The sequence below is a fragment of the Dermacentor albipictus genome, chromosome 1 (assembly GCF_038994185.2).
Source record: "Dermacentor albipictus isolate Rhodes 1998 colony chromosome 1, USDA_Dalb.pri_finalv2, whole genome shotgun sequence".
Lineage (NCBI taxonomy): Eukaryota > Metazoa > Arthropoda > Arachnida > Ixodida > Ixodidae > Dermacentor > Dermacentor albipictus.
The window spans coordinates 50,482,310-50,502,277 of NC_091821.1; the positions used below are offsets into that span (position 1 = coordinate 50,482,310).

Below are 19,968 nucleotides of genomic sequence, written 5' to 3' on the forward strand. Positions count from 1 at the left end.
GATAGCATTGCATGAAAAGTATGTGAGCTTAAAAAATTTCCAATGGACAACAGCATTGGTTTGAAGGCTGACGCCTATGAATCGTCCGCTTAGTAGTTTTTGTTTGTTTGTTTAGTACAGCTATGTCGAATCCGTTTTACTTTAATTAGCAGAAACACTCAAACAAAACAAAATAACTTTTTTAGAGGTTCGTTATTTTGCAACGAAGGTTCTTTTTCATGCCAAGAAAACATACAGAAACACACACAAGATCACAGTCGACATGCACGATAGAAAAGGTGCGAGCGCTGTGGCGTACATAGTCAGAACAGAGCAAACACACTGTAAGCTGTGGTTAGAGCTACACATTCCCTACGTCAGTCAACACGCGGAATAGTTCGGCTCTTGGTTTCTTTGACATAGTTTTTTTACTTCTTACTGCCATCAGCAGAGAAGTGAGATCTTTATATCTGCGGAAGCCGACATCGAAGGACGCTTCAAGGCTAGGGGACGTCAATGTCGTAACAACCGCTACAGTATGAGAAGGCTGTGAAGCAGTAAATGAGGAAGTGTTGCTTCAGTAAGAGGTCACGTTTGGACATATAATTACATGGTGCCACAATTCGAGAGATAACCCGTCGCGTCAGTGCCAGGAGCGAACAGTAGTAACAAGAACAACGTCAAGTAAAAAGAGCTGTCGGCGTTTATTAATACGCGCGCTGGTGTTCTCTCCTAGTTCGTCCTAATTAGTACGGAAATACTCTAGCACTTATTGCCAAAAATGTCAGTATAATACGTTCTACGGAAAATGTTTTCCTGCTCTCGGTCTTCAGGGCTACATATTCCCCTCGCTGAAAAAAAAAGAAAAGAAAGACGTGTCACCACTTCGTCTGTTCTCGATTACGTCACAAAAGTCTTGCTACGTAATGAGCGTAAGCAAATGCAATGTGAGTGATCGGATCGAGGCATACAACAATTTCTGCTGTTACTTACGGCGTGCGCGCATACACACAAAAAGAAAGGGGGCGTGGAGGCGTACCCAGAAAACTTGTACGTAAGAGTGGTTCCTCAATGACCACCGTTCCATTAGTACGGCAACGAGACCATGGACGCAGCGATAGTCAATCACGGGCATCTAATGCGTAAGGTGAGTTGTGTAAGCACAGGCCCTGATGTTACAGTGCCATTGTAGAATTTCGCTGTTAAAATAACGCTGACATAAAGTCAAAAAGAACGCGATTTCTTTCCGCTCGTGTCTGTTTCTGTCTTTCACACTCTGTCCCTTCTGTCGCGTTGCTGAAGGCTAAAGGGTGCCACTGTCCGGCTTCCTTGCACGGGAGAACCATAACGTCCAAAAGCCTATCAGCCAAAAAAAACACAATAAAGAAGCGTGGCTTAGTTGAGCATGCCTACGTAATAATTACGAACGTTGCTCTCGCTGAAGTGAGTTGTCCTTGCAAAGTCCCAGGGCAGTTCTTTGTAAGAACTCTCGTCGTATTGCGTTCTTTTCACCCTCCGTCCTTAGCTGGCTCGAAGCCAAACCTACGCTATTACTAGCACCGGCCACTCGTGTGAAGAGATGATAAGGAATAAATAGGACGGGAGCAAAATAATCTTTTATAAAATAAGGTACGAAGTATGCATAGAATGTGCTCGTAGGGCTCGACGCCAGAAATAGTATAATAGAAAAAACCGTTGCGGGGACGCCAATATAATATAAGGATTCCTTTCGGTCTGCTCTATTCTTTTCTTATCATGCATTGTTTACGACCAACTTATCCTGTTGATAACGCTGGCGGAGCGTCGCCCGGTCCACTGACTGCGTGGGAAAAGAAGTAGCATTGGAATAGAACCGTTACTTTATCCCGGCCACGAATGTTCACTTTTAATGAATGAAAGTTTCGTGTAGCATTTCGTCAGATTATCTTTCTCTCGTGTCGATATGCCACTGCATATGAAACAGGCGTTTGAACCGACAACTTACAGAATTCCGATCTGGAGGTCTGACATTGTAAATGGTTCCTCGACTCTGCAGTTCTTCACGACAGCCCGGGCACCGTATTCTTGGACGACTGGAACGCGAAAAAAAAAAAGGTAATGGTGGAATACATTACAAATTCAGCAGCCCTTGTTGCAGGGCCACTTGTTGTAAAATTGGCAAAGAAACAACAACACCAAAAACAGGAGGTACAAGCGCAGGACTGACAACCACTGCTCGTCCAGACTTCTTGCCTTTTGACTGGTTGCTTCTCTGTTCGCATTTCAATAAGTTGCTTTCGAAATTAAAGCATAAATTTTATTTGATATCACGTAGGATATTACAGGACTTCTTTTACTGTCAAAAATAGAAACATCGCGTACGGCGCAGTCCTAAAACACGCTAACTCGAAGCCGAGAGTAAATTAGAATGTTCTGTGAAGTTATAGAGTTACCGTATTACGCTCTCGCCGACAAACGGGTTCTATTACATTACAAAAAAAAAAGAAGGAAAAACAGCGTATTCTCGCTTTCCCCGCTTATTATTTTTTTCTTTTTCTCAATGTCTTCTCAGCTTTATTTGATTGAAGCTGTGAGGACGAAAGGCAACTTGCTGTACTCGAACAAACCTTATGCGTCCTTTCGCATCTAACCGCTCCCTTACATATTTCGTGCAGCGTGCACGAAATATGTAAAGAGCGAATAAATATAATTGTGCACGTAATTATCACTCCGAGGAAAATAAGTTTCGCCAGTATTTCCTGGCGTACTTTTACTATCGGCTCAGGCAAGAAGGACTGATGGATTATGGAAGAAAAACAGAGTAAAATAAGAGCGATCGCAGGGCTGTTTTTTTTTCTTCTTTTCTCTTTTTTGCCTCACTTACTGGCTTGCTTGCTCACGCTACAGCTGCACAGAGTTGCTGTTTAAGAAAATAGTTGGTAAACGAAATAATGCTCACTTAGGTTCGCCATATGCGTGACGTCATGGGCGGTGCAGCCGGATGGAATACAGAGGCCGACTCGCACGTCAGAGCTGACGTAGCCACGTTCGCCTTTCTCCCATTTCAACACGCTTCGCCGTCCCTGCAATTCAAGTAATAATGAGAAAATGGACACTTTAAAAGCAGCTGAAAAACAAAAGTCCACAGCAAGAGCGATAAGGTAGGGCTTCGATTGTCGTTGATATGGAGTTCTCTTTTTCAGCGGTTTAAAATGGCTGTTTACAAAATTCAGCTCATTATCAGCAAGAAAAAAAGGATAAATCCACATTGGGTGCTTTACGTAGATCAAGATAACGCATACAGTTCTACATTAATTACCACATATGTTTCTGGTGCATACAGTGCAGGTCACAGGCACAGCGCGCACTAAGCGAAAAGCAGGCTTCCGACATAACTAAAATCAAGAGCAGTGTTGCACAGGGAGTTCACTAAGGTAACGACAGTTGTGCTCATTGCACAATATGAGCATGGGGTTTTCGCTTATCTGAAGCTTAACCTAGATTTCCTGACTCGCTGGCAGACTGCAACGTCGCGCTGTAAGTGGCTTTTTTGACAAGCTGGTCTAGAAATACAGTACTTACAAATACTTTAGTACAGATATTTTTTTTATCATCTGAGAATTAGCTGCTGTATTGTGTATGTCTGATGACTGGTCAACCGATTCATGGATCGATTAATCGACGAAAGAGGCCCAAACATGCAGGTAAGCGCGAGGGGAGCTGTTGTATGCGGCTCCAAATTATTGTTCAGAAATTAGGATTTACCCATGTGAACGTTAATCTCAGTGCATATCAGTTGTCCCATTCTGTCCACATCGTAATTCGGATAAAGCGGTGGGGAATCAATAACGCGAGCTTGTGGTCCAGAGTGCGAAACCATAGCTGCTGAGGCGAGCCTCGCCGATATTGCGTAATAATTCATCAAGCAGCATTAGCAGCTTTGGAGCAGCCCGTTCCATGCAGTGTAAATCTCTACATTAATTCTAGTTATTTATTTCGCTGCCCTATGCACAATTGGCTACGCGCTGAGCGCAATAAACTCAACGCCCTCATTCTAAAGGCAGTGAAGCGGGTCCTCGGCCTTTCGATCACCACTTCCGTGCAGAAACTCATCGAGCTCAGTGTTCACAACACGCTAGAGGAGATCGCCGAGGCTCAGGAGAGAATGCAGGTGACCCGAGTCACGACCGCCAAGGCGGGCCGCCACATTCTGCGCGAGCTCGTCTTTTTCTCCTCGACGACCAGGGATCCACCGAAGTTGACGCCGGTTCCCCGCGAGATCCGGAACTTCAGCACGATCCGAGAAACGTACATCCTGACCACAACAGAGGCAGTCGCCTTGCCCGGGCGACCGCCCTTCTCCAGCGCATAGACATCAAAGCGGACGACGTCACATTCGCGGACGTCGCCGCCTACCGCAAAAACCGAGCCTTCGCCGTGGTCGCGGTCTCATCCACGCAGCGGACCCTCAACTCCACTACGGTCCTCACCCGAGACCCCGAGGTGGCGCAGCAAGTCGGCATAGCCCTGTCCGTGCTCGACGGCAAACGGGAAGTGATCCACAGCGACTCCAGACCGGCCATCAAAGCCTTCGAACGTGGCGTCTCCGACCGCATCCTCCGTAACGCGGATCCGACCACCCTCAAGCCCCACACTATCATCTGGTTTCCCGCCCATCTCGGTCAGGTGCTGGGTGCCCCGCCCAACCTCAACGAGATCGCCCACGACGCATCGTGCGCGGCTACCGAGCGCGCCATCCCCGGGCAACGCCATCTCGTCGAGCTGGAGGAAAATCGAGTCGTGCTCATTACGTACATCGAAATTACGAAACACTTCTACCTGGAGCGCCGCATCTTTCTGCCATCACACCCCAACCTTATCAGGCTACAGGCGCTAATACTACGCTTACAGACGCACACGTATCCAAACCCTGCCAAATTACACGTTTTCTATCCCGACGCGTACACCAGTGACACGTGCCCCTGATGCGAAGATACGGCGACATTCGCACACATGCTCTGGGAATGTAGAAACGCTCTTCCTGGCTCTACCTCGGGCAAGTGGGACAAGTCCCTCAGAAGCTCACTACTCGCCGACCAGCAATGGGCCGTCCAGCAGGCCCGCGAAGCGGCCGCCAGGTACTCCCTACGTGGGAGACGCCCGCTACGCGCTAAGCACTGCCTGCAGGACCAGAATAAACTTTTCCAGTCCAGTCGCTCTGTTGATATCCTACACGAAGAATTCCTTCGTTTATAGGACGGAGTCAATCATTTTTTTTTCTCATTATGACTAAAGGCTGCTCATGCCAGACAAGGGTTAATTAACACGCATGAAAAGGGATGTTTACACCTCTTAAAGGTGCCGGCTACCCATATGCTGTTATGTATATGGGTTTGTTTTCTTTAATGAAATGGGGGAATAAAAAAAAGGAGATCTATTCACCTTATAGTGGTGACGGCAACTACTTTTCGCGCAGCCGTAATGGAGTAAAATATATGACGAAAAAAAATGGTTACATGTTCAGAAAAATCTAGCGCGAAGAGAGGCCCCGATATGGCCGGATATATATACAGGAGAGCATAGAATAAATACAAAATGTAATAAATAAGCTGCGCGGTGCACTATATACCAAGTCAGAAAGCGCTGAAATGTGATATGATGCATATGAGGTGCGTTTGTTCTTTATATTTATTTATTTATTTAGGACATATTGCAGTCCGAAGGCCAAGCAGGAGGGGCGATACAATTAACATAGTGAACGAAACCGAACAAGTTGTACGACAGAATATAGGAAGCATTACTACTCAACGACATGCATAGACTATCAAAGACGATTAAAATTACGTTAAAGACAAAAAAAATGACCAACTCCATAAAATAACTTTTATGGGCACAAATAAAACGTAGCGATTAAAAAGAAACGCAGTATCGGCCCTGCGCCTGCACCGCCCGAGGCTTTATAAGAAGAAAACGGGAGAAGAGAAGCTTATATAATTTATCGTCCCACATTTGCAACCTCTGATCTCAGTTCCGGGGGTCACCGCTACAGGCGCGCGGCCCAGTGCAGCGAGGTTCCCTTATCATCTCTATCGCTGCGAAGCAACGCAATAGCTTTTGTCTCGGGTTTAACGTCCTCATCAAACCGCTGAAGGCCTAGTTAATAAGAGCCACGCAGTTGATTAGTTTGCGCGACGAGCTCGGAGCGTCGTTTCGGGGCAACGTCGTCGCAGTGCAATCCGCGGAGACCTTCGTCGACCGTCGCTACGCCCTTGCTTTCTTCCTGCGCACGATTTCCCGGGGGCAATCGCTGGCACTAAAGAACTGGGCCAAGTTAGAAAACGAAAGGCACGCATTGCTTCTGCGTCTATCATTAAAGACACGTTTACTACGCGAACAGGCATTATGGCCCCCAGGTGAAAAATGGAAGTGTAATTTGCTCGTTATGTACCGATACGAGTGAAGAAAGCTCGGAGAGCAAACGCGATGGGGCACGCTCGTGAAGGCGGGAAAATTCGAAGCACTACAAGAACGGAAGGAAACAGCGAAGACAATTTTTAAGATAAGATTTAGTTTTTTAGAGAACACTCCACCATTCCACCACCACGCTCTTCTGACCACAGCCGACGGGATTGGCTACACCACTGGCAGCTGTGCACTGTGGCATAGGCATCATTATGGGTACTTTCTCGTGAGAAGAAAAAAAAAAGAAATTCTATTTTGTGAGTGAGGAGGACAGAAGGAACATTGATAATTTTGTTCTACCTTCCTTATGCCCTGTTGACTTGCTCCCCTTCCTTAAAAGCGCTGAACATAATAATAATATGAATTTGTAGTTTTCTACGAGCGCAGTGCCACGGCGTTGAACAAGTACAAAACGCTGTCTATTTACGTTCAGATCAGATAGGTTTTCCAAAACAGAGCATTTTTACTTTCAGTGGAATGTCTTTTCGAAGCTGGAGCACTTGAACTCTGAATACTTCCTTATTTTTTATTAGCCATTAAGAATTGGCGGTATCGTCTAAGCTCAAAAACTTGCTTATCGGTCCTTTAATTCATTACTCAAAATATCGACAATTGTGCGCAAACAACAACAAGAACAAAAAGGAAGAATAGCTCGTATACGACATCGCTGATTTCCAATTTAAGTGAGAGCCAAGTAAAACGTATCAGTAGATGTACAACGTATCAGTAGATGTACAACGTATCAGTAGGTGTGCAAAGTATCACGATATATGCAGGGACGAAGAAGGCGCTCAATGAAACGTCCAAAACGCAGAAAGTTCGCATTCATAAAAAAATTAAGTTGTATTATTAAAGTTACTCAACAAAAGTGTTTCACAAAAGGCTGTGCTTTTGAGCCTTATAACCAATGTAACGTAACATATGACGCATTGTTCCTTTTGCTCTGTTGTTCTCTTATATACTCCTAACTAACAACGTCGATTCTCGTACTGCCATCGCATATTATACACCTTATAGGGCAATTATTTTGTTAGGCTCGGAACTCTTGCCGCACAGTAACAACAAGCGCTGTTTCTGATCTCGGCCATCGTCCTATGGAGGCAGATGCAGAAGCCTTGGAAGTGAAGCCATAATACTCCCTGCACATCTTCCAATGAACGACTATACGCACTTTTGTCTAGAAAGATCCTGACATTTTCCGGACTGTAGAATTCTTGTAACCCACCTTGGCTATAGTCCAATCCAACATAAGCTGTCCAATCATGCCAGTGTTGCAGCTAACTCTTAATCATACACAAAGGCCCGCGTCCATATGTCTATAAAACTTTTCTTACGCAAGTGCCGTCCATGTGAAGTAAACAGACAATTAAGCGGGAAAGGAATAGGGGAATTTCACCACTTTTTTAATTGAAATCTAGGAATAATATGAAAGAAAAAATCAAAGTGGACGAAAAGATTAATTACCGCAGGTAGGAGCCGAACTTATGTCTTCCGCCTTATGCTATGTTCAGACTACGTTCGTAAGGCGCCGATTTTTCGTAACATACGTAAGCGGAAGCGCAACAAGCGTATGCGTCTAGTTCAGACTGCGAACGTAAAGGTACCAACGTGCGCAATTCTCGCAAAAATCGTGGGTGAGAGTGTTAAAGGGTCGGCAACATTTACGACTGTTATGTTACGACCGTTGCGACACAGCCAATGACCGATAAGCTTTCGGCTTTCAACAACCGGTGACGACACTTCCGTCCTCCCGTCTGCAGACAGCTCCGGGCGGGGGAAGTGCCATTCCGCCATTCCGTGGGCACGATTGGCTGTGTTCGTGAAAATTTTTGCAGTGCGCCTTGCGAGACTGTTTTCAGTTCATCTGGTTTATCCGCCGAGGAAATTGATGGCCGCAGATGCGTGCTCCGAACTTCGATGAGTGGTCTCATTAGGTTTTCAAGGAAGCGGAGCTGCTGGGGCGACATGCGCATGAAGTTATGAAACATCGCAGCGTCACCAACTCGGAGCTTGGCGAAAAGGTTGTGAAAATCGCCGTCCGCGGCCCTGTCGAGAAATGCTTGCCGTTCCCCAAACTCTTCTGCGTCGCCTTCGTCGTCTTTGGGCGATTGAATACATGACTATAAGTTTGTTTTGAGCGTGAATTTCTTCGATCTCGGCCAGCGCTCGCATGTTAGCAGGAACCATATTGGACCGCTGGTGACGTCGATTCTGCAGCTCCAAATTTGATTGGCCTGTTGTAAAAGCCGTAATTTAGGCAGCAGTAAATGTGAACAAAGGTGCCGGCTTAACTGTCGTAACGTGTTTTACAGCCGTTACGTTCGATACGCCAAAAGAGCTGTTACGCGCGTTACGACCGTAGTGTGAACATAGCATTACGCAAAAGAACGTTCGAAAAAACCGCGCGCGCGGACCGTGGCAAAGTGAGCGGCCCGCGGCTCTAGGCATCGGCTTCACAGCGCCTCAGCATCTTTGGCGGTGGCACCATCTGATGGCACACGGAAAGGAAGCACCGTCGTCCCTGATAAGCGACAGGCTCGACCTACGGTTGAGCGCGCTGCAATAAAATAGCGCACGAGCGCAGTCACGTGGTTTTATTTCATATTTCGTGGGCTTTCTTTAAACGCCGGAAAAAATCACCACGCAGCATGTACGTTGGCACAAAAAATTGGATCGGTCATTTTGAAGTTCCCTCTACAACGTAACGAAACGCACATGGCCCTAAAGGGGACATCAAAAATTTTGCATAATTGATCTTAGTTAATTACCTTATTAAGCGCAATATAAAAACCACATGACGGCAAATCATCTCATTGGTTTCATTCAGTTGCGGTTAACTACTTTTATTTAAATTCTTGGTTCAAGTTACGTGAAGCATCTTGTATATACAAGGTGTCCCAACTATCATGCACTAAGATTTAGCAATATGGAAAAGCCATGTAGCTGGGAAAAACCTAGGTAATGTTGTTTTCCGTTGCTTGGAGGTACTCAGATTATTTTTACCATTCCGCCTAATTCCGCCTTTGGAATTGTGCAGCAACGACACTCGCTTTTTCTTTTTGTTGTTGTTGTTGCTGCTGAACCTCTTCAAAAATCTAGTAGGTATGACTGGTCGAAGGTGCGTCGAAATGAAGATGCTTGGTTTTTTATCTTTCATTTCTTCTCTTGGTAGCGCTCACACCACTCAAAAACTCGCGTACACCTGAGTGCTTCCTCCATAAACATCGTTTGAAGCATTGCAAACCTTTCTGTGGCCGTTTTTCCAAAGAGGAATAAAAATCTAAACGAAATTCACTGTCCGTTACATTCACAAACGTCCTGATTTCGCAAGAGTGCCGCAGCAGCAGATGGAGCAACTGCAACAACAAACTCGTAAGACATTGCACGGTAGCGTCGGCTTCGATACTGACTTGTGAAATGTCCACTTACGCCCACCCAGCAGGAGAACATAGCAACACGATTACGAATAGCTCCACGAATTTTTTTCCTTTGTTTTGCCGGGTGATCTTGTACGCTAACATGGCACCAATGCTACCAAAGCGGAGGCTTTCACTATGCAATGAGCGAGAAGTACCGCCTGCCAATCACATCGCCGCGACGATCGTCTCGCTATCGCACCGATCGCTGCCATTAGTGGCGAGTGCCCGAGTGCGGGCCGCTGAGGAAGCGCTCTGAAAAGAAATTTCCCAAATAGGGGTCCAGATTAGTGGCAGCTGAACCAATGCAGATGACAATAGAACCACCACGCCCCTCCCCTTGATGTGTTTTTTTTTTTTCACGAGGAACGTTTGGCCGGAATAGATAGATCCTGCATGGTGCAACGTTTACCGTTGGAACAAGGAAATGCGAAATGCCGCCGACAAACGCGTAGACGAGAATCTAGCCCTTCACGGTGTGGCCCTGGGATTGTTGCTAGCAGCCATGCGTATATGTGTCGTGCAAGACGTAACGGAGCTTCCAGAAGGCGATGAAACGACCCGAAACAGTCTTGGTTTGCGCACCCGACTTTCTCATGATAACCTCTACTCACTCATACACAAGCAGCTATGCAACGTGTCTGAGGTGCGCAGCTCACACGGATTCCGTTTCTAATATGCTCGATGTGGCCACACAGGGCTGTTTGTTTACTTAAACCTACTCATTTGGTTATTCCCCAGTGCAAATGTGGAATGTCGAACAATGACTAATATATCTTAGCACAACGCACGGAATGCAGTACACATATAAAAATTAAAAATGGCTAGACGCGCTCGGTGGCGACTCCTTCCCATATTAAACAAACGTAACTTTTTTTACACCTAACACACCTAACTGCTTTGCGCCGGGACAGTAAAATACATTCCAATTTTAGAGAGCAGAGTACCACGCCAAGAATGTCGCGCTTACTATGCCAAATTTCCCCTCTGGAGTTGTCGTGTTCTCCTTGGCAACTGCGAAGATTCCCGATATCTCTGCCGCCAGCACTAAGTGGTACGGTGTTTCCGCTATTTGAGTGCTAAAGGCTATTCCCCTCTGACTAACTGCCGGACAACTCCAACATACGTGACAAGGCCTCACCCGGGAGTCTCAAATGACTCTATAGCATTGAATACGCGTTAAAAGAACAATGCATCTGCGTCTGTTAACATGCAGATGCTCGCACTCACACGACACTCCGATCCTCCTAGCGGCAACCATGCTGTACGTAAAACACACAGTGGTTGAAAACTATAGTAAGTACTGATCTTCTAGCACCTGAATAACGAATTATATTCCTATTGCTGCGATTTCGTTTTACATCAGGTATGTTTACCAAGTTCTTGTTTTCGTTTTTTCTTGAATGCGAACAATCGGCACGTCTGACTTTCCGCTTTGAGTTTTTATTGTTTGTGCAACAGCGATACGTTGTGCAGCCTTAAGAAACGCTTGGTTTGGTCATTTCTGTCTCTTTGTTTTTGTTATTTCTCAAGAAAACCGAATGTCTACGCTGCCTTACGTTTTTTTCCACGGTCGGTGTTATTGCCTTGAAAGCTTGAATTAACCTGTGGCTCCTTTAATTTTCTTCTCGTTTCTCCAACGTGCTTTTATAACAACTAACAGCCTTCTTTACGGCAGTGTGCGGGATACTGCTATCTGAGTCTCGTGAGCCTTCCCATAGCGAGGGCGTTCCCGTTCTCTGTACGGGAATGCTGCATGTATCCACGGTCATGCTGCATCCACGGTCATCTGTATCCACGGTCATGCTGCATGTATCCATGCTGCACGTATCCACGGTCGCATACCTGCATTTCCCCGATGGCCTTGAACTGCTCGGAGGTGCGGTTGTAGTAGAGTGGCGGCGGCCGGAAGAAGAGCGAGCAGTATCGTCCCTGAATCTCCAGTTCGCCATCGCTGCCCACCGACTTGGTGCGCAGACACTGCTCGTAGCTGCCCAGGTTACTCAGGGAGCCCTCGAAGAGGTTCGCTGGGATCAGTCCCGATGAGGTGATCACTGCGACGACAAAAAGAAACGACATTGCTCAATCTCCAGGGCCTACAGTAGCACAGACCGCGGCCACAAGAAATAATTTTACACGTGAAACGGTGCTATATAGAGCAGCCCGCCACGCGGAGGTTCTGCACAATGCCCCGGTTTCAAACCTCGGCCTCAGTGGCCGCCATTTGGCCTGCCGCTGGCAGGGTGAGCGGTATAGACGGGAGCACAACGAGTGAAGGGAAAAAAAAGAAAAGAAAAAAAAAAACATGGTATCCACTGAACGTCGAAAACGTCGACGAAAGTACAAAGTTAAACTGATACTGTACGCTTTGCATCACAAGATTGTGACCCTAAAATGAAAACTATACAGCTCAGGGCATCCAATCAGAAATGTCCCTGTCCCTCCGCTACGCTTCTGGAACTCCTCGTCTAAGCATCGCCTGTTCAGCCTCGAGCACAGTCTCCAGATCCAGAGCAGGCCTTGTAGGTTCCACTCCAGTGCCTTATTACTGCGAAACGGAGTGTAGAATCACGTTGCGCCTTTGGAAAAGGAATGTCCTTGCGAGCTAAAATACTGATTTGTCTATCATGTCAGCAGTGACGCTGATGGATTACAGTGTAACAAACAAACAAACAAACAAACAAACAAACAAACAAACAAACAAACAAACAAATATAGTCGCGAATAGTAATGTCAAATGAAAAAAAAACCGTCGATGGAAAGAAGATAGCAAAACATTCGTTTGTTTACTTGTTTATGGTCATGAATTCGTTGCGATACCGACGCATCCATGCATTAGTGCTTCTGCAGGATCGTCTTATCTTCGTGTGGACATATTATGTGAGAAGAATATGATGCGCCAAGTGTTCATGTGTTCATTACTTTTCTGTCATGAAACGCACAAGAGCTTTGTGCCGGAAATGTGCGCACTTGATAAACTAGCGATTGGGTGCTTGGCCTTCTGAAAACTGAAATCACGTGAATTACTGCTGTTTGCGAAGTCGACAGACCTCAGTGAATGACTGCAGTTTTCATGTGGACCCCCGGACGAAGCAACACCTTTAGTGCTCTTTCTTTTTATCCCCTAACACCATATTTTCCTGTGTAGGGTAACAAACCAGAGGTGCGTCTGGTTGAATTACCTGCCTTTCTCTCACTTATGTTTCTCAAACTTACACGACAATGTCAAAGGGGGAACGCCACTGTCAAAGCCAATAAACGCCAATGTCAAGACGCTCGTCCCGTCCATATCGTCTTTGTGGTCCCATGTTTTGCATTTCACTTTTTAGCAGTTTTTTCGCAAATAGCAGTTTACCTCTTGGCTATTGCGAGACGCAGCTATTTAGAGACCCACCGCAGCAGCTTAGTGGCTAGGGAGTTGCGCTGTTGAGCTCGAGGTATATAGCTGGTGCGATGCCAGCCGCGGCGGCAGCATTTCGATGAGGGCGATATGCATAAACGCTCGTGCGCTTAGAGTTGTATGCGTGTTAAAGAACTCCAGGTGGTCAAAGTTAATGCAAAGTTCCACACTATGGCTGGCCTGATAATCATGCACATTCGGGTTTTGGCACGCGATATGCCAGAACTGCAACGTATTTGAAGCCATACATGCTCTTGCAATCCACATTGGCTAAACAGAATACTTAATTACTTGCTTAATTTATGCGCAAACACCGGGCCGCAGCGTGTTACCACGGTGGAACCTTGGATTATTTGGTCAGATATCAGGGCGGATGAAACAGTGCGAAAAACAATGACAGTGAGAAAGAGGTATGGGCATATACAGGTATACACAGGCACATGGTGCTTCTGCGCGTTTTTCTGTTACGTCTTCCATCATCTGTCCTGGTGCACCGAACAGATTAGCCCCTTTTAATAATAATAATAATATTTGGGGTTTTACGTGCCAAAACCACTTTCTGATTATGAGGCACGCCGTAGTGGAGGACTCCGGAAATTTTGACCACCTGGGGTTCTTTAACGTGCGCCTAAATCTAAGCACACGGGTGTTTTCGCATTTCGCCCCCATCGAAATGCGGCCGCCGTGGCCGGGGCCCCTTTTTTTTACTGAGAAGAGCAGTTATGTAATCTATACGGAATGGGCTTTACGCGTCCGTCCATTCGCAGGAATTGCGAACGGTCTTCATACAACATAAAAAAGTGGACGGTGGTCCTTATGCTTCCTTATCCTTCAAGGTCCTTCAAGTCCTTATCTTCCTCAAGCCGAGCGCGCTATAACTACTATAACGCTACGCCCGCTTTCTGTGCCACGATCAACAGTTATAAGTTTCGAATGGACTGAACGTATCCGTCCCCGGCTAAGTAGATTTCTCGGACTGCCCATAACGATGCGGAACAGGAAGAAAAGAACTTGGTCACTGCGGGGTACTGGGCGTGAGGCCAAGGACGGGTATATATATATATATATATATACATTGATTTATTTGTTTTATTTTACGCCTACTAATGTGTGTGAATAGAGCGTGCACCGAGTACTTTCGTTTTGTTTCAGTGCCCTGCTCCCTGCAGATCTCATATTTATATTCCTGTCTCTTTTTTTGGTTCCTATTTTCATTGTTTTTTGTTGGCTGTTGTCAATAGGATAATTGATGGTTTTTTAAGTGTCATACAAATGCCTGATGTATGTTTTCTTGCTCTGTATTAAGAATGGTGGGTTATGTTACTTTTCATTGCATGATACGTGGTTTCTTTTCATTTTTTGCCTCCTCATTGCTGTTTGTGTTTCTCTTGTGTGTCAGTGCCTGTTAACAATGGTTCTTCATATCTTGCGTTATCCGCGATATTACATCGTGTTAAACGCTGTCTGTCGGCTCTGCCCTTCAAGCCCAATGCGGCTTTGGCAGGCCTATTATGTATTAGTGTTGGCGGAATTCCTGTGTCAATAAAGTATTATATATATGTATATATATAATGAACAAGAAGAAAGGAGGCTAACCGAAGGGAACGCTTTTTATTGCTCCTATCATATGAAGCCAACAAACAATCGCCCTAAGGACAACTAAGGGAAACGTAGACGTACTTACTAATTGCATTACAGAAATGATAGATTAATGGCAATGAAAGTGGATGAAAGCACAACTTGCCGCATGTGGGGAACGATACCACTTCGCATTACGCTTGCGATCGTTCCCCGCCTGCGGCAAGTTGCGCTTTCATCCACTTTCCTTGCCATTAATCTATCATTTCTTTAATTCAATTAGTAATTACAACTACTTTTCCCTTAGTTGTCCTTAGTGTCATAGTTTGCTGACTTCCTATATATATATATATATATATATATATATATATATATATATATATATATACACTTCCTGCTGACTTGCGCTATCATCAGTGCGGCGAGGCGCACTGTGGAAAAAGAAGACGCCTGCCCTCGGACTGGAAGATGGGGAACCGCAGCTGGAGCCTTCCCTTTTATTGGCCGAGCCTTAAACTGCAGAAGCCCGAAAAGTAGTGCGGGAGTGCATGTATGCACTTCGAAAACGCCAGTGGTAAGATTGTAGGTTAAAAGCGCTGATATCGCCAAGACAAAAGGGACAGCTATTCAGTGCGCTCAGTTATGGTCACGCAGCGACTGGCTTTCGTTGTGCATAGTATTGTGATATTCCAACGCATCATGAGCTTTGTCTTCATATGATTCGTTACTCGTGTCAGATGGAGAACCTACAGAACGTATTTTTTAAAACAAAATGATTCATGTATACTATACCAATGAAAAAAAAAAACATTATGCAGATCCCAGGCACTGTGGTAACCTGTGTTAGGTGAAGCATATTGTAACTGGCTATGTAGCATCGTTTGACCTTCTGCAAACCATTTCCAGATGTTTGCGTAAAGCTAGCGATTGTGTGTGACGCGAGTGTCTGACGACAACAGCTAGGCGACCACGATAGTATGGCGGTGATGGTGACGTCATGACCACTGATTTATTGTACTCTGGCGAAGAAACGTTGCAACCTGTTTCTGACGACATGGGCCGATCTCAAAGACAGTACAATATGGGGAAAACCGGCGCGCCCTCCCATTTAGAAGCAACTTGTTGCTATGCGACCTGACGTACGCGAAGGACAATGGTAAGGTAGTACGTACTCTCACTTTCTTAAGGAAATTGTTGCCGTGCGACATGCCACACGCGTCGCTCGCCTCCAAGTGCTAGTCGGCGTTAGCACGCGCGGAACAAGCATTCGTCTGGGGCCTAATGGGTATAACATCAGGTTTTGTGATGGGGCACCCTGGTTCTAGTCGTCGGACATATAGTTCCTTCCTTTTTAATTGATTGAAGAGGACCGAAAGGAAGAGAGGCAGGAACCTACGTGCTTACCTATACCCATCGCAGAGTGAACGCCTCGTACGAGGCAACGCATCAAAAGTGGTGAGAATAGGTTTTCAGAGTTGTCGACAAGTTCACATATGTACTATATTCACACCGAAGTTCAAATCAGGGTCCACAGTATCGAGGGCAGACGTTGTCGCCCTGTCAGGTGACAATTTCAGTAACGATCTTAACGGATATATCTTCCGCAGGATGCTTCGTACATAGTGGCCAAAGGCAGAATAATGCGCTGGTCACCACGTTCACGAGCAATTTTGTTCTTTTACTGGCTTAATTTCTAAACAAAGCGCACAGCCTTGGAGGCCATTGAAATAACACTTCGTGACCGCAATAACATTTCGTGGCAGTAACTTTGTGTAGCGTATTGAGCGCTTCCTGCCCCGGCTTCATCAGACTTTTTGTGACGGCATCTATATACCGAAGGTGGTAGTTACAAATTGCGAAGTCGACGACGTCAGTTCACTTACGAATTAGCGCCGTCTCTATCTGTAGATTATAATTGCTAGCCTCAGGCTCTTCGCTACGTTCACTGGAATAAAGCCAGTTCTAAGCAGAAAGCGAGACGCGTCCCTTTTCATTCAATAAAAAAAATAAAAAAAAGAACTCTACGACCGACGGTGCGGAAACATTTTGGTCTCTTTCCGTGATAAAACGTGTCAAGTAGTTTCGTGGGGGAATTTTCCTCTTCGCGTAACAGACATCGCAGATAAAGTGATCCTGATCGCGAATAAACGACATATTTGTGGCAGCGCGCAACCGAAGCCGTCATTTCCGGTTCCTTCGTCCCGTTGTTCTAATCAGCCACTTTTCTGAGTGTCTCCGGACCGAGGCACGGAATAAGCTTCTTCGTTCCCGCGGCGGCTGGGCTTCCTGCGTGCGGTGAATGATATTCGATCGGCTTCTTTCCTTGATGATTTCCGCTCCGCGCAGGATAAACGGGTCTTGCCTTCGGCCAGGACACGCTTTAGTTTTGAAACAAGATCGTTCGCAAGCCATCGGCAATTAATCTGGTAAATAAAAACAAACGTTGGAATACGGTGAACTAATGTTGCGTCTGTGCGCACTTGTAGGAATGGCTGCAGTGGAGCGAAATTCGAAAGACGGCACTTATAAAGGGCAATATATTGCTAAAATTTTCCCAGCTGCATTTTTGTCCGATTTATCTCGCACGTTTGCAAACTTTTTATCATTACTTGCATAGTAAAGTTATATTCCTTAAACCAGGTTATATACGGCGACATCTTAGTGTACTGCGGTGATCTAGAAGTGCTGCAGGCTGGGAGAGGTACTCCTTTTTGTAATCAGGTTTTGTGTGCATGAGGGGATTTTCGCAGCGTCAATACTTTTTTCTGCCCCGTCGAGCAACTGTGTCCAAAATGTCTAAATGCATGCAGATCACAGAAAGCTCCTATTACTGATTTAACTTCTAGTGCGTGAGTGCACTTAAGTTTAACGAAATAAGTGCCGTCCAAGGCATTGCGCAAAATAATAAAAACTAAATAAAATGTAAGCAGTCCCCCAAGCATTACAAGAGTGTTGTTATGTTCCGTTCTTTCAAGAAAGTGCTGGATTTTGCTAGCATGACTTCGCACGCAATGCATACGACAGCTACACATAGCCTCAGTACAGCCGCAATGACGTAAGCAAACTTAATCATGTTAATTAGTTCTCACCGACGGCACGGCTGTTTGCTCACGAGGTTGAACAGGCGAATTTCCTTCCACTTCACATAGGCGGCAGTATTTCAACGTAAAACCATGTATAAATGTTTATCGTTCTTTTTTAATGCGAAATTGCCACTGGGCCCACTGATGCGAAAATGTCGGCGTATGCTATCTGCAGGAAGGAAACGGCGCCTAGTTTCCCATTGGCCATGACGTCATGGCACGATCGCGCCTCGACGGAGCTGAGCGGGCGAAAGGGTACGCCTGCGCCGATAGCGCGCCAGTTGTTGCGTAAGGGGAAAGGGCATCGCCGCGACGCCACGTCACCCTCACTCTCGCTCTCGAAAGCATGTGTTATCCACGCGTTCCTTGCATGCGCACGCTTTCGCCTGTGTTCTAGCTAACTGCGCCTCGGTAAGGCCAAACCAAAACGCACCAAGCGTCTCAACACGCTCGCTTGCCCGAGGGCAGTTCATAACTCGAAGGACCGCTCACCGGCGTTCAATTGGACATTAATGTTTTCGGGTTAACAACTCATAAGAAGTGCTTAGGTGTCCTCGGATTTAGTTACGGAATGCTGAACCTATTCGCGGTGTAAGAAGACGGCAAATTGGCCATACCTCAGTTGTACATTCGTGACAGCCTAGTTTAAAAGAACACGCACATTGGTTATTACAGTCGTGTGCTCTTTACATTGCGGCGTTGTGTATACTTTGTCTATAAATGTCAGGTAACTAAATATATATTCAAAAAAGTTAATTGAACTGAATACAATTAGGCTGCGTATAGTACTCAGACTCTCAGAGTAACGTACATATGCACGTTGTACACATTGTTGCAGGGCACGTGTGTTCGCTTCTGCACACGTTGTTGTGCAGATTGAGCCGCACAGTAACGCACGGGTGCATCCCGGGCACGGCGGCCGCATTTCGATGGAGGCGAAATACGAAAACACCCATTTACTTAGGTTAGGTGCATGTTAAGGCCTGTCCGTGTCTGTCATTCTGTTGTCCACGTCTTACTTTTTGCGCCTGAAACCATTTCTAAAAGTCATGTACCAACAAGCCCGACAGCAGACGTTAGTAAACTACCGCGGCCGTCACGGGGGGCTGCGACGAGCCATTTCGCTCCGCGACACTCAACTTATGGTCAGGGCTTTACCCTCTTGGCTTCTCCGCTGTGTAGCTTCCAGCACGTTAGTGCAGACGAAAAGAGAGAGAAAGCCGGGTATCGGTGCTAAAACTCCATTTATAGCTGAAGCATTCGAAAAAAATTATGCGGCGTGATATTCGAAGGACGACGTACTTTAACAGTGAGTGGATTCTATTATTAACTAGAAAAGCGTTTCAGGGCCCCTTTAACTATTTTACTGCGACAGCAGGCGATTCACAGCGGAAACTGCCATTTTCGAATATGTTTATCTTCGTAGGCCGTTCATAGCCCTTTGAAAAGTCGGCCCTTCCCCAACCACATGGGCTCTTCCTGTGGAGGACTTTACCAATTGGTTGGTAAATTTGATAACGACGCCATCACAAGCCTAGATGAATTAAGAAATCTTTTCATAACATTGGGTCTGTGGTTGCAGATGACGTTTTCCCCCGTCTTGACATCATGAAGGCAGAGGAAATTGATTGCGAAACCAAAAGTAGTTCCCCATTTTACAAATGCATGAGCGCGCTGACGATAGAAATAGAGGTTGGCAGTGCATCTGCTCGGGCGTCTTCACGTGTAGGCCACCGCGTTCCAGCTTTGGTGGAGATGTCGAACGATTGTACGATCCAGACCGAATAGCGCATTGAGTCTGACGATTATATTGTTACGGGGATGTTGGGAGTATAGAAAGACTGTATTAACAATATATATACAAGATGAGTCACAGTAGTTAAGATGGCCGACCACCTACAACACGCAGCAGCCACCGTCTCGCGATCTTCTTCCTCTCTCTTCTTTCATCTTTCCGCAACAATATCAACCAACGCAAATCAGCAGAAAATGAGCGACTGTTTATGTCCCCCCATCTTCTTGCAAAATTATTTCGGTAAGCTAAAAATAATGAATGCAAGAATTAAGAAAC

The 19,968-nt window shown here is 45.9% G+C and overlaps 1 protein-coding gene across 1 annotated transcript in view; it reads right to left on the reverse strand.

The window, feature by feature from the left end:
* Window positions 1-19,968, reverse strand: part of LOC135912007 (nose resistant to fluoxetine protein 6-like) — an 85,583-nt gene that overhangs the window by 22,425 nt on the left and 43,190 nt on the right. Inside the window, exons 2-4 of the mRNA XM_065444390.2 lie at window positions 11,682-11,890; window positions 2,918-3,041; window positions 1,964-2,051 (exon numbers count right to left, since the gene is read on the reverse strand). Coding sequence (XP_065300462.1) covers window positions 1,964-2,051; window positions 2,918-3,041; window positions 11,682-11,890 — 421 coding nt within the window. The remainder of the gene's footprint in view (window positions 1-1,963; window positions 2,052-2,917; window positions 3,042-11,681; window positions 11,891-19,968) is intronic.